The sequence below is a fragment of the Dermacentor andersoni genome, chromosome 8 (genome assembly GCF_023375885.2).
Source record: "Dermacentor andersoni chromosome 8, qqDerAnde1_hic_scaffold, whole genome shotgun sequence".
NCBI classification, from domain to species: Eukaryota; Metazoa; Arthropoda; class Arachnida; order Ixodida; family Ixodidae; genus Dermacentor; species Dermacentor andersoni.
This window is the reverse complement of record NC_092821.1, coordinates 56,933,171-56,948,957: the sequence shown is the minus strand read 5'-3', so window position 1 is coordinate 56,948,957 and position 15,787 is coordinate 56,933,171. Positions and strand designations below refer to the sequence as shown.

Sequence of the window (15,787 nt, the reverse complement as noted above, 5' to 3'; positions counted from 1 at the left end):
CGACTTTCCCAACGCCAACGAGCTGGCACACGGACGCGCGCGAGGACTCACGCACCGCGGCGATCGTGGCGAGCGAAGTGACGGGGAGGGAGGGGAGCACCGAGACCCGCTGCTCACCTTCAACAAAATAACAACACATTATCAGCTGTCGAGGAGGACCTTCCCGCTCCCCCACGCTAAACTTACTCGACCACAGTCATCTATATTCAGAATGCTGCAAACAAGGTCGTTCTTCTCGAGAGGCAGAATGAGCCTTTATTCACCGGACGTAGAGCCGCAATGTCCGGATTGCGGCGAATCGTACTGCTCGCTATCGCACATGCTTTGGCAATGCTCCGCGTTAAGCGGCACCGTGTTCAGCAAAGAAGAAGACTGGATGGACGCCCTGCGAAGCGACGACCACCAGACCCAGCTCCGGGCCGTCCAGAGGGCTCACGAAAGGGCGGAGGCTCACGGGCTTCCCGTCCCAACGTGGGTGCGGCCCGCGACCCCTGCCGACCACTAAACCAAGAGTGGGTGGGAAGGGGTTCCTCAGGACCCAATAAAGTTCTTTCCTCCTCCTCCTTCTTAAAATCGAACAGAAGTAGACAAGTATTATTTTCTTCCGTCTTATAGTCTAATGAAATTATCTTTTTAGTACGAGTAGTTGAGTACTAGTGACATAAATTATGATCAGGAGTGCCTTCGTCATCGGGCTAGTACCGGTATGTCGCTGGGGGGTCTCAAATCGTGTCATGCATTTATTTCAATTTCTCGGTTATCAAAGCTCTTTTCTCGATTATATTGATGCCTTAGACGTTCTAGAGCATTGGTTTATCACTTTAACTTGACTTCATAGCAACCTTTAGCGTCCCTCTAAAAAAATGAAATAAATCGAGACGTGGTTCATGAATTTCTTTGTAGGGCTTAGCAATGCATACCAAGACTGCTCTAGATTACGAGGGAGGTAGTAATGGAGAGCTTCCAATTATTTCTTACCACCTGGGGTTGTTGATCGTGCACACATCAGATGGTGGAAGCGTTTTAGCATTTCCGTCGGAATGCGACAGGCGGGCTGCAAGCGCTAAAACCACATAGTTACCGCGGCGACCGTCGTCAAAAGAACGATTCAGTTGTTTGAAAATTTATAACCAGCTCGATTTTGCGGGCGTATCGAAGCTGTCAATGGCTCCATTCCTAACCCTGCAAGTCGATGGCTCCGACTTAACATGAACCTCGCATCACCACGATTTGCCCATTTTGTCTTGTGATACATTTGTATGATCAGCATTGCCACAATTAGCACTTTCAACTATCTGGCATGCAAGCAATACTCCATGCAGAAAACGAGCCGTATTCATGAATAAATTACTTTACGTCAATATATATATAAGTGCCGAATGTCAGGCAAAATAAGGCGTGTCAGAAAATGGTTGGGAGCAGGTGAGATGGCCTTCATGCTTACATACGTAATTATCTCGAATAAGAGAATGAATTCCAGTTCAGATACTGAACAAATTACTTCAGGCTCTCTGCCTTGGTTATATCAACCGTGCTCTATATATACAGTTATTAAAAGCATCACTTTTTCTTTCTTACCACATGAAGTATGCTTCAGCGGAATGGCCACTTCAGCTGTATACGCAATCTGAAAGCATGCTGTACACTCGTGTAGACATGTTCATGCAGACTTAGACAAGATCATATTTTTGAAGGAAAAATGATTTATTTACAATACAAAAAAAGCGCAGCAAAGTTTCACAGTAGGTTCTTAACACAGAATAATGAATTATAAACCAAGCTGTGATAGATAAGTAGTAAAACACAAACTGCAAGAGAAAATACAAAAGGGAATTCGCAGTGTTCGCGCCTAGGCCTTTAAATTGTCAAACGAGCATAACGCATGAAATTCCATTAACTTTATGCGGTTGCGTACAACGAAAGTTGGGCCTCTCAATTCGTCGCTTTCTCGTTCATTAAAACAGTTATGTTTATAACCAAAATTATGTAAACTAGCAGAGAAGTACAATATCAGGAAAAGAACCCACACACGTACCAAACTTTGTGTAAGGTCACAATTTTCATAGATGAGTTATCTAATGAAAAAATTAGCGATGTGCTCGCAGCTTATGAAAAGATAGCTATCCATGACGAGTATGAAAACAGAAAGAATGAAAGTGCTGATGAACTTCTTCAAAAAGACCTCTTCGTATCGAACTGCGGAGGGCTTTCTTAAGCAGATTTAACGACTGGAAGAGGCAGGCTATCTAGAAATTGCGCTAGTTCCCACAGCAGAAATAACCCTGAAGTCGCGAACCCGCCAACTGGCCCAGGAGCAACCTCGCGAAAAAGAAAAGGTAGCCGTCATGCCTTACATCCACCGCATAACTTGAACATTACCAAGCGATCTAATGTAAAGGTGGTGTTTTCTGTCTCTTGCAAACTTTCAAGGCTCTGCAGAAGGACCAACCCGTTTTTCTCAAGGCACCGGTCTGTGTCACAAATTACGAACATAAATACGACGACTGTCAGGCAGGAGTCGTTTATGACATTCGTTTGTCGTGCAGCATTAAGTATGTGAGCCATAGTGAGCAATGAATGATGGGCCGAGGTAACATCAAAACAGTCTTAAAAATGAGAAAGACGGCCTCCTGGCAATTAATTCTAGCCATTGCAAATGTAACTCAAATTTTCACGCCTGCACTGTGGTGCCCAGAAGCCGTGACAAATGGGCTAGATTAGCAATCGAGACAAAAAGAATCATTGAGGCAGGGGATATATTCGTGAGTGCTGCATCAACCTCATTATCGCAAAAAGAACTGCATTACCTCAATGCGAATGTGCACAGACGATGGGTGATAGCGCTCCTTGTATGAAATATTGGCCTTTATTTCTGATTAAACATTGTTGGAAGTTTTACTTCGAACAAAAGGCATCCTGTGTGTGTGTATTTCTCTCTTTTTCCGTAATCGTCTTTGCGCCTTTTGCGTCAGATTACGCTCAACCAAGACGCCCAGTTATGCATTATAACATTATAAAACTAGGTGTCGATGATTTCCTACAAAAGGCAGAGCATTCCATATCACACTTCACATGTGCGTAGCTCATAAGAGTTTGTGAACGACATGCGAATGTGTCCAGCCTTTCAAGTTACAGCACTGTACTTGAAATTTCACTCGCATTATTAGCACCAAATCCATCCCTACTTAGCCTGAATACAGTGAGCGCGTACGTAGTGTAAACAAAAGTATTCATGCCATGACAAAAGACGTACACACGTATCGCTTTGAACAAGCAATTAAAGCGAGTAAAATAAGCTGAATTGCGTTCTCCACGTTCTGCACAAGCATATTTCACGTATACTTGTCCGCTTCGAAATAAACTCAATGTACTTGGGCGTATGCTTTATTTCACAGACATATTTCTTTACACTTGCAGGTGATAACTAATTGGCCAACGTTGACGGCTGGCACTCAGGGGTACTCATTTATGTGTTTTACACTTACTGGCATTCAGCTTAACTTGCGTTCATTTACGCTTTCGTAAGCTAAATCAGTGACTTTCCACTCTTGTGAAATAAGCAGAAATGAGGGAGAGGGAGCTTGAATTTCTGTCTACTTTTACCGATAGTACAGCGCGTACGGGTGCTTGAATGTCATCCGCATGCGAGCAATACTGTAAGCACTCGTCTCTTTCGGAGCACCACCCCACTTTCATGTTGGCAAAATATCAGGTTTCTCTTCGTGTGCTTCATCACAAGAACACGATGTTTGCGCACTGCAATCAACAGCCATTCTGGACCCAATTTTCGCTTACCAGTGCTGTGGTCCACTGTGTAGTTGCACTGGGTGCAGGGGATTCTGTTTTCTCTAGCGGCGTTCTTATTAGTGTCGACCTCTGCCACTTTGATCCTGTATTGAAAAAGAAAATCAGTCAGGGGAGAACAAAAAGAAAACGCAGATATTTAATAACTTGAGAAACAAACGCCTATAATTAAGGAAGGTCTTATTAGGGCCTAATCTGGGGCTAGTGGGTGCCTCATTGGCGAAAATGTACTCTACATAACAATCACTACACAAGAGCAAAATGTCCAACTTGTGGAGAAGTTTTGGTTCTTTCATAGTCATTTAGCAATGTAGCGCTGCTTTGTGACATTATTAAAGGACGAAAGTACAGAAACGCACAGATTTTTGTGGCTGCCATAAAACTAGAAGGTGCTAGCTCCCCGTGATATCGCTCCGTTGAAATTTTGCCAGTGGCACAGAACTTCGCCTCTTCTACATGTAACGAGCGCACTGCTCCTCAAGTATCGTGGCAAATTCTGCTTCTCGCACAACCGACAAGTCGGTGCTGCTGCGACGTCGGAGTTAAATGGTCATTTTCGCGTCAAGCAAGTTTCGAGCAAAATTGGGCTTTGAAATCCAATGAACTCGACGAATTGACAAGGAAAGCCAGAAACCCACACAATTATACGCATTAAACATAGAAAAGTGCCTAACACACCAGAAAACTGTTCAGAATAAAACGATTCTTTGACCAACTTATACTACCCAATGAAATGAACTAATTTGGCAAAGTCTGCTAAGGGGATAAATAAACGGAGCTTTCATGGTTAGAACGCTACACGCGATTACTGGCGCCGCGATAAAGCGGAACCCCTTATGAACTCAAAGACACGCAAGGAAAAATATTGCCGGCAACAATGCAATTTGAGGAAAGCGTGACGGAGCTATGCCTGCTGCTATAGCTAGTTCACACACTAAAACTTCAATGCGTGTGTCCGCATTAGTACTACACGTTCAGATGTTTAATTCACCGACTCGTTATCTGCTCGCTCAGAGTAACTCAATGTCACAAATTAAGGATTTGACAGTATCGTAAGCAAAAATCAGCTTACCGAATAAACACTGGTTCGCAGCTGCACAACACCTACTCCTGCGGCCCGACGATCCAGCGCACATGGCCGTCGATCCACCGTAGCCGTGGCACTGCCATGAGTTGTAGAAGTTTCACTGGTTTCTTGCAATTTAGGGTAACATCGGTAGAAGTGAACATCACTGACATCACCGAGAGCGTTCGTCGACGCGGGCAGATGACTTCACAACACGAACACCATCGCATAACATTGCCGGTACAAAGATATGACGATAACTGCCGCCGGTAACAATCGCCTCTTCCGCGGCGTCACGCAATGATTTTGCTCCTTCCCGACAGCCGCAGTCTTACCTCATCACCCGCCATCAAAGCAACGCACAGAGGCGACGAATTCTTTCTTCGTCAATTCGTTCTCTCCTATTGCTTTTCTTTCTCCCTCCGAGCATCTCTGTGACCACTCCTTCAGATTTTGTATCGTAGCACTATCTTAAGTCGTCGGCGTGCTTTTCGGGCGTGAAATTTGCAGGGCTGCATATAAACGTTGCGTTTGCTCATTGGCCGCATACAGCAGTGTACAGCGGGTCGGTGGCGTTTTGTCACAGATAAGCTCGCTTCAAAGAACGCTTATATGCGGTGGTGTGTGCTGAACCGAGGGCATAACGCTTATACGAAAGACACCGTTCAGGCCTTGACTAAGAGTGTAAGGACAAGCGGCATGGCGGATCCAATAAGAGAATGCTCTTCCGCAGCCGCGTTCCGCGAAGTTTCGCCCTACCTTCAGTGTACAGTGGTTAAAATATGAACAGAGCAGCTTATCATACACGCAGACATTCCCGTGATCACATGTACGAGCTAGGATCCTGCACAAAGAAGTACGTGCCGTAGCGCATTTCAGCGGCAATCGGCGGTAACATGACAGAGGGCTCGCTGTTCTAACGAAACAGGCGTTTAGAAGTGGCTGTAGTCTTTAAATACTTTATATGACTATATTTGGAAAGATTGGTTGCGCTTTGTAGAGGGTCACAAGTAAGAAGACAAGACCGGCGCAATCTTCTTACTTGTGACCGCCTACAAAGCGCTACCAATCTTTCCACATACAATGAACCAACTTGCCCAACAACGCATTCTGCTATGTGACTATAGGTTAGAGTAGGATGCAGAAGGTAGATTAAGCTCACTAGAATCAGCTTTCGCAAAGTCTAAATCTACAAAAATGCATAATAGCCTCTATCACTTTTAAGGCAATAGCTGATATTACAGCTGGCAAAAAAAAAAAAAAGAAATGTGGAAGGTATACCGGTGCCGTTGTGGTAACGCCTCTGCCTACCACGATGCAGTCCAGGGTTGAATTCATAAGCGCAGATATTTTTTTTCTAGGCTGGTTCTTTTGTACCTTCTGTTCCCGTTCTTCGGTAGTGTCTCTGATGCGGCTAAAATATTTTCGGCCGTTGATCTGATAACTTGAAATGACAGCAAGCGAAGTGTTCTGACTGCCGCTCCACCGCCATGTGTAATGCCTCGTCCAGTCATATATGTAGGCCCATAAGAACATTTCTTGCGCTGTTTCTATCATGTGCTTATTCCGCTGTTTTTACACGTGCTATGGAGTGCCTAAAGGAACGGCTCAAGAAACTAGCTTAAACGCGTCACCCGTCGGTGCAGTCAAATTCGCGTGGCAATTTAAATGGTACGATAGGGTTTACAATTTCACATGGCTGATAAATCTACCATTCTTACTTCGTGTAGCTATCCACTAATCTGATATCGCAATCGATGGCTCGCATTTCGGGCGAAACTGCGACTTTTATTTTCTGCCCGCCCCGGCGACTGTGCTGCCTGTTGTGCAGTGTGGTTAATTTTGCTTACCATATTGGCCCTACATCCGCCCACACTATTAATTTCTAGCTACCACGTGACTCATTTTCGCTGCTTGTGTCGTTCAGATCTACATTTTCATACAATTTTGTGACTTGCTAAGACATTCGAACGTTACGAGTTTGCCCCTTTTGTTAAAAGATTACGTACATAGCCAGATAACACTTACGAAAAACCCGTATGAATTCAGCAGAGAAGACCTAGTGTTGTGAACAACGGCCTTTAGGACCAAATCAATGCATAGAGTGAACTGCCACCCGCCGTGGTTGCTTAGAGTCTTTCGTATTGCGCCTAAGCACGACATCGCGGGTTCAAATCCCGGCCATGGCAGCCGCATTTGGAGAGGGCGAAATGCAAGAACACCCTTGTACTTAGATTTATGTGCACGTTAGAGAACCCCAGTTGGTCCAAATTAATTCGGAGCTCCCCACAATAGCTTGCCCTATAATCAGGTAGTGGTGTTGGCGCATAAAACCGCGTAATTTAATTTACTCTTAAATTAACAAACAGTCATTCACGTTGAAACAAAAACGCTGTTTAGGCCAAATATTTTTCCATCGGAAGCATATCAACCGGACGCCCCACGAGCATACATCAAGCTATGAACGCCGGGACCGAGTTATTGGTGTGGCGTTCATAATCAAACCCAACACGATTTCTGAAGTGTTTAGATTGAATGATCGTGGTAAAAAAACAAAAAAAAGAACAAATATGTGATTTAACGTGCCAAAAGCACGAATGATCGTGGGCTGTACAGGCTACTGCTAGCAGATGTGTTTTTGTTTGATGTGTTCACGCTAATATTCAACTTTGGCGAATATTTGCTCACCTTGCCGTCCAGAGGAAGTGAGCGGCAGAACGTGTTTTTCGAACGTTTAGCATTCGTGGCAATGACGTGCCTCTGAGGCTTTTTGCTACAGGGAGACACTAATGACATGATTATCTTGACCGACACATATTTAGGAGGTCAAATAAGGCAAAAGCTTGACATGTCATTTTCTCGACCTGCCCTGAAACCGACTCATAATGAAGTTACGCTGCAGACACAGTCCCTCCTCTCCATTCGAAACGTGAACATTGTAACGTTTTCTGTGGGTATCATACATAAAAATGATATGGCATTTTCTTCTTGAATAATTTGTAGCATAATATAGTTTTTTATTTCATGATAAACCTTCATGTTCGTAAATATATCTCAGAACACGTCGATATGCTATTTCGTAGAAATTCATCAGTGCCATATTATTCAAAGGTGAAAGCCAGAGCTACCAGGCCTTCTGTGACCTTTTCTGGGTGACGACAAAAAACTGCAACTACACTGTACGGCGACAGCTACATCAACCTGCAGTTTTCAGTGTACACAAGTCGCACAGAAGAAGCGCTTCATTGGTGTTGGAGGAACCGCGATAAAAAAGTACAGTGACGTTTCACTTTGTTAACGCGGGTGACGTGCACGCGCACACGACGCTATCGGCCTTCGGTGTGCTCAGACGCCTACACTGTCCGCATCGCCGATCGCGTTCACGACAGTGCTCGCACGGCCACACCATGCGCAGCAGCTTCCGGAGTAGGAGGCCTCGTTGTGAGCATTCGCTTACTACCTAAATTGCCTAGCATAGTGTCAGCGCGCTCGGGCAAGCATGAACGGTTCGTACTCGATGACCGCGGACACTCGCTGTCAAAACACTGGCGTGAGGAATCGCGCCTGCAACAGCGAGCAAAGTGACCTTCGTCCGGTCTGTCGCATGAATGCAAACTGAGCAGTAAGAACAACGCGCACGCAAAGATGTGAGCCGTTGATGCGTCTTACTTTGAGTTGAGCCACCGTGATCTAATGAAATGCAAGGTTATTCATACGGGACATAAATTAACTGAATGTCCACTTCCTAGAAGCACTGCGGTTCAAGCGCTAGCCGGTCGGTGGGAGAAAAAGTCGCATTTTTGCTTGAAAGGCGAACCATCTATTGCAATATAAAATTTGTGCACTGAAATAATAAGTACGTTTAGTAGTTTTATCGACGTTTTAATCTTGTAAACACTCGCTTACTCTCTAACTTAACAAGCATGGTGTCAGCGCGCACAGGCAAACATGCAGACATCACACTCTATGCGCGCGGACACTCGCTCTCAAAACGTTGGCGTGAGGAAGCGCCGCAGCAGCAGCCAGCGAAGGAACCTTCGTGCTGTCTATCGCATCAATGCAAACTCAGCCACTGAACACACTTTCCACTAAGCTACAAGCCACCGGCCAGCTTAGACTGTGCCCACAAAGCAGTTCGCTTTCAAGGTAAAGCCGACGGGACCACCCGCGGTCGCGCATTACGCAGTTGCAGCCGAACTACAACGCCCACCACCTTTCCTCTCCTAGCCCCGGTTTCATGCGCGCGACGAAAGACGGCGCGCTTCCTCCTCGCTTTCCTACGTTCAGTGCGCGAGATTGAGCCCCTATCATCGGCTAACCCCCGCAGGCTTTCCCTCGAATTATGCAGCATACGGCGTGCTGAGACGCTGTTATCGCTCTTCGGCTTTATATATATAGTATCATATTGACGACGACGGCAAGCATGCACCTGGAAGGTTCATATAATTGCTGTCGCAATAAAAGAGACAGTAGGTGGGAACGCGGTCGTCGCTACTATATAGGTAACGATACAAAGTAAAGACCTAGTCCGAAAGCTTAACAGCAGCGGATCCTTAGTCCCGTTCCAATATTTATGTTTTTGCGCGGCTGAACACGAAGAGCCGGGTTCGATGCAGGCCATGACCGCTGCATTCTGGTGGAATAATAATTCCAAAATTCTAATTTATTGTGATTTTGGTGCTCGCTAAAGAACTCTACCTGGCCAATATTGTCACAGAGCCATCCACTACGGCTTCCCTTATATAATACTGTGCAGTTTCGGGGCATCAAGCTTCGTATATTGATACTACAGAACAGATAGCATTTTTAGACCACAGAGATTTTTTGTTTTTGCAGATAAGGCTTCACGGACTATGGCGAACATGCGGTTCTTACAGAGCTCCTGCTTGTAGACGCGTCAGCGCTTTTTCCACGGAACATTAGTTTAAAGAGAACAGATTCAAAATTTTGGTGGATACCGTTATTTTTTCAACCACAGGGCATCTAAATATTGTCAGTTATAAAGGCAGCCACATTTATTTCACCCCCCCCCCCCCCCTGTTTATAGATATAGGAATCACACGGATGCTCGAGGGGCATCCACACTGTCGGTGCCGCTGACATTGCTGTTGTAGTGGTCTCGCAATAACGGGGAATGGAGACCCCCACGCCTATAGTTAGAGAGTGTCCAAAGACGCGGAGTTCATTTGGTTGACAAAAGTGACGAAGTAGAGCGCACGTACATCAACCACTCCACCCAATCGACTCAGTGCCGGGGCGAGGGAAGCATTTTGCTTTCCACTGCTCGCATGAGTGTTCTGTAGAGGTGCACCGTTACCCTTATAGGTTTCCTGCTGCACTGGTGACTGTATCCTTGCCTGAGCAGTAAACGTCTAGCCTATGTTACATGAAATTTCACTGGGTGCTGCCTAACTCAGGCCGCTTTCTCTTGGACACACCTCCTGCAGCACTGAGGCGCGACGCATGCAGTTCCACTGGTGGCGCTCATCAAGCAAGCGTTTGGAGAGGACTGGTGGCTACCAGGGCACTGTTACTTCTACCCAGCAGGAGTTTTATTCCTTGCTGTGTCACGCCAGCACGTGACACCCGCGTATAGTTACAGCGCCGTCCGATAACATCATGCACAACGCTAAACCTTGTCATTATTGCCGATGGTTCTCCCTGCAAGCGAAACTACAATTTTTTACTAGGTCTGTGCTACCGCTGGTGATAACGGTGCCAACCCTATGTGTCAAATAATAAAGCTGCGCTGAAATTTCAGTAAATATAAGTTCTCCCCCTGCTTGGTATTCAAATGGCTTGTAGCAAGGAATAAATATTTTGAGAAGGCATTATAGCGTTTTAACAACGTTTGCACTTATTGAACTGCGGGCTTCGAACAGCCGTGCCTAATATTTTTCAACTTTGTCAACGGCTTTATATACAGCTTGTTCTAGACCAAAAGCCTTTGCAGTGCCAGTATGTTACAGTTAAAAGTTGTTGTGGCACATCAGTTTTCTAAAATACTACTACATAAGGGTCAAGGATCGAAAACTAGATGAAAGTGCAGACATGAAAGCCCAATGTTTTTTCTGCAGACTCAATGCTACGCGCTTTTTATGCGCTAGTGCATTACTCAGGTTATTATTTTTGTTTCAGGAAATGCCGCATGCTTACTTTGGAGATATGCAAGCACAAAGGAGCAAGAGAGAATTTCATGTAGGGCCGCCTTCAGGCAATTCTGCAGCAGATACCAAGGACATAAAGTTTACTATACCAAGGAAATATGTGGCAGGTAAAAAAACTACATAAGGTAGGCCCTTCGCGTATGGTCCAAAGCTGAATAAAACTTTTTTATTTTTTGACTGTCATACTTTCTTCCTTTCACTGTTAAACTTAAGGCACATCGCATAGTCAATTTGCATTCATGCTTCTAATTTTAAAAGGTGAGAGGCATCTCTCGTTTACAAAAATTATATCTGACAAGGATGTACAAATATGTCTATGATTTAAATCGCTATAAGTATGGATCACAATATGCGTATGTTTATGAGCTCTCTGCACTCCTTCGTAAAACTTAATTAGGCAACAGCAATCTACCAACACTGAGCTATAAATCAAACAAAATAAGAAAATACTGTGCTGTCTATGCACGTAAACAACATTACGCTGCGCTAAAACGTTTGCCCCAACCCATGCGGAGGCCCATAGTATATGCCTCAAAGAAGTAATACAGATCGGTTTTCACGTGAGTTCACCTTAATAGCAGTGACTAAACTCATTATCATTATGACGCTTTTCTTAATAAGTTATCGGCAAAGTTTCTCGTTGTCTTCATTAGAATATGTTCTTTCTTCGGTCAAAGTATACATAGCAATATTTTTGATTTAGAAGTATTATACACTAATGATAATATCACAAACACAAGCAGATATGACAGAGATATAAGGCGCATACGGAAAATTTTTACTTTAAAGTCCTTTCATTCGAACATAACGCGCGAACGTATGTAGAGCATGACAAACTCATTAGGCCTTACGGCGCATGGTCTGGTCGAAAAGCGCATTAGCTTTGATGCTACCAATAATTTATTTTGGAAACTAAACAGCACACTCCTTTCATCGAGTGCTTCTGCGGACAATTCAGGTTGCCTTGTAGTTTGGATACTTATTTCAAGATTAATTTATCAGTGAATATTACGACAATATGACAAATATGGCCCTGTGTTAAATAGATTAGGTACTGGCGCACCGAAATGCTGGGCTCGAGTACGCAACGGTACTCTTGAGAAAAACACTTGTCCGACGCTCCTTGTTAGGGTACTGTAAATATACGGCGTTCCAGCTAATTGTGTCCAGTCTAAAATACTGATAAACATGAATTTTTTTATAAATTGAGGTAATATCATAAAAATATTTATAGTAATAACAATACTTCCACTACTACTACTACTACTCCTACTACTACTCTACTACTACTACTACTACTACTACTACTACTACTACTACTACTACTACTACTACTACTACTACTACTACTACTACTACTACTATTAATACTACTATTACTACTACTACTAATAATAATAATACATGTTTAAAAACAGTAATGTTCATACAAGTACGTTCTTTGTGCTCGCACGGAGGAAATTAGACAATTTCTAAATCTCTTTAGTTGGAAGGCACTCCAGAATAATGGTGCAACTTCACAAATCGTCAGTATAGGTAAATGAATTTAAAATAACGAGGCCGTTATAAAACACCCGCATCAGCTGTGGAATACTTTCTACGGATATCGCTTTTTTTCGCAGGATACGAAAGCTCGAATAAAGGAAATCCTTGCAGAACACATTTCGCCATGAATACCGACGTTAAAGCGGATAGCGTTGGTGGAATGTGGTAAGACGCCATATCTCCAGCGCCAAAACGCCTAATGCATAAGCGCTTACGCAACAAGGTTTCTCTGTCGCGCCTTTCACTTCACACGCTTCACTATCTGTCAGGGCCGTCGTGTAGTCCAGGCAAGATGTGTGTGTAAATGTATATTCACAGAATATTGCGTAAATGTATATAAGACGACTGTTCCATTCTGAAGAACTCTGGGAACTTTTATAGGGCTTTATTGTCACTGAAAAGAGGGCATCACGAGTGACCCATACCACGTCATCCGAACTGATATGAAAGACATTCATTGGAGAGTGGTACGGGCTGAAGGGGGGCACACCGAGTTGCCCAACCTGGCTTCAAGAGGCTCTTTAAAACGAGGCACATGCTCCCGTACTGCGGCTGCAGTGAGCTTATGTGAAGCGCCTTTTAGCGGATGTTTTATCCACAACCCCCTTCATTCTTTTGATGAAAGTATGATTTTATTGTATTGTGTTGCATACTTACCCAAAGACACGAACTCGCGGGGCGAAGGTTGCTTGAAAAGAGCCACAATTCCAGTGCTACAAATCCAGTGACCCAAGTTGGCCTGACCGTTAGTTTCGAATTCTGTTCCTTCGGTAAAGCAGCCTACACAAAAAGCAATAAATCTCAGGATACCACGTGACGCAAGTTGGCAGGCAAACGCAAAAATAGAAACACATACCACCAACTGAGTGAAGAATAACGAAAATCGCTAATGACTCAGAAAGATTTCCTGTGGCTACTCACGTTCACACTGCAATTGCCTCACTACCGACGGCGCCTGGTGTGAACTAAGGTTTGCTACTCTTAAGGTAAAATGAGGCTCTCAAAAAGTGCCTAATTCAAGTTCTTAATTCGGCGTATAGCTTGAACAAATGAGTGTGTGTAGCTCTCTGCAACGTAATTAAGGTATCTCCCTGTCAAGAACACCGTGTTGGCGTTGTGACTTCGACGTTGTACAACTAAGCCAGACAACACAGGATCAAATTCCAGCCATAATGACCTCCTTTTGATAAGGCGAAATGCAAAAACTCGCACGTGCGGTGCACTGGGTGCACGTTGAGGAGCCCAAAGTGGTCAGACGTATTCCGTATTCTCCCTCTATCTCCCGCTATGGCGTCGGTCATAATCATATTGTGGTGCAGGCCCGTAAAACACTAAAACACCAAAAGCTTTAAAATTTCATTTGAATGAGGAAGCAATCAACTGTGATACTGCGTTGTCACATCTTGAGTGCATACTTCCTAGGGTAAATGCGCCATGCATATTCACGTAAACCATGTGAGCCAAAGTAGCTGCTATTGTGTCGCGTACAGCATAAAGGTGGCTTTCTTTTCTCATATTTCAGAAGCTTTATTTAAGACATGAGAAATATAATTGGACACATTCACTTGAAAGGCAAATTTTGCTCAATTGCACGCGTTTGCTTAATGCTGAACAAGTCTTACATTTATTGTTTCTTGCTTAGGGCTTAGGGAATGCATTAATTATTTTTGACTAAGTGTATAACCAACCGGATTGTAGAATTGTTCTATTCACATTCACTTGATAGAGAAGGCATACCTTGCCTTCGGCAGTGTCCTTCAATATTTTTGTTCAGTCGGCAAGTTAGACGGTATGATGTATGATCAGACGGTATGATCAGACGGTATGATGTCTGAATGAACTGCTCTGAGACTTGGATCTTTAACATCAACTTGGCTTCGTATTTTCCGATATCACCGACGCAAGCTTACTGCTGTGACCAACTTCAATTCCTCTCTACCATACATAACCTCGCCTGTACCCCAAGGTACTTTACACGACCCCCTCCTTTTTCTAATTCACCATAATAATTTGCCCAGTAACCTTGCTTCTAGGATATGCATGTTCTCCTATGATTGTGTAATTTACAGAACAAATACCACTTTGCTTTGATGAGATATCATCCTTTCGAGAAACGCAGACACAAGGTGTGCAAACAGATACAGACGACTTCAGTTGCAGAGAGCACACAAAGTTCAAACATATTATTAAAGGTGAGCTCGACTGTGATTCACCGAATTGCATGAATATTTTGGGTTGCACAGCATGCAATCTAATTGGTAGGACTGACGGACACTCCCTTTAGAATTCGGTTCTACAGTCATGGTTCTCATGCGATGACATTCTGGCCTTTTCCTTTTTAACCCTTTACATTTTGCAGACGAGTATATGCGATATAAAGTTTTCTACAAATATTACGAATGACGACTATAGTCGCCATAAACAAAAATTTGTCACACAGTTAACCTATGACGACCAGACTCGTCCTATTGCACCTAGTGGCGATTAATGACGCTAGAAGGCCACACTCGTTCATGTCGTGCCATTTGTGTCTCGCGTTTCATTACATTGTCGTCTCTGAGACCCCGCGTAAGACATGGCTGCCTCCTCGAAGCGAGGCAGTGAAAGCGTGCGTAAAAGAAACTATCTTTACGACTCACCATCAGACGACAGCTCTGTAGAGTTTTGCGCGGACACGGAAAGTGATGTCTTCTGAGTGATGTGTTCTCATAACAGTGTGGAGTTCGCCTCTGTGCCATGCCTTGCACCGAAGTCTACCATACGAAGACGGCCTACTAACAGCTTTAGGAGCTCCGGAAAAGTAGCCACTATTCATGCTCATATTTTCGCACCATTTTAGTCATTTTGTTTTGTGGGATTATCTTTTTTCATAGTTTATCGAGTCCTGCAAAACATTTTTTTGCAAGATGTTGGGGCAATCCATTGGATCATTCATCAAGTTATATTTTTAAGCAATTTGTGAAATAAACCAACTCAAATTGAAATAATGGTCTCACTTTATTCAGAAAAATACCTATATAGAATGAGTGAAAAAAATATGTCTTCTTTTCTTACAGTAGGGAAAGCGCTAAATATATAACGTTCATAGGTGACAGCTTTGACAGTATCAAAGTTGCATTAATGGAAAGCCTATTTTCTCACTACCACAGAACACGAACAAGATCTGCGACTACCCTATCACTGCTATAAGTGCTGATACCGGCTT

The 15,787-nt window shown here is 43.9% G+C and overlaps 1 protein-coding gene across 6 annotated transcripts in view; it reads left to right on the top strand.

Annotated features, from left to right (window-relative positions):
- Positions 1-11,220, top strand: part of LOC129383488 (uncharacterized) — a 97,673-nt gene extending 86,453 nt beyond the window's left edge. For 4 of the 6 annotated variants that reach the window (XR_011895990.1, XR_011895992.1, XR_011895991.1 and 1 more), the window contains one exon: positions 11,009-11,220. Coding sequence is in view for 3 of the 6 variants with exons in the window: in XM_072289693.1 (XP_072145794.1) it covers positions 11,009-11,148 (140 nt within the window). In the remaining 3 variants the exon portion in view is untranslated. Of the gene's footprint in view, positions 1-7,981; positions 8,144-11,008 lie in introns of all 6 variants that reach the window. The other 2 variants (XM_072289691.1, XM_072289692.1) reach the window with 1 other exon arrangement.
- The last annotated feature ends 4,567 nt before the right edge of the window (positions 11,221-15,787 follow it).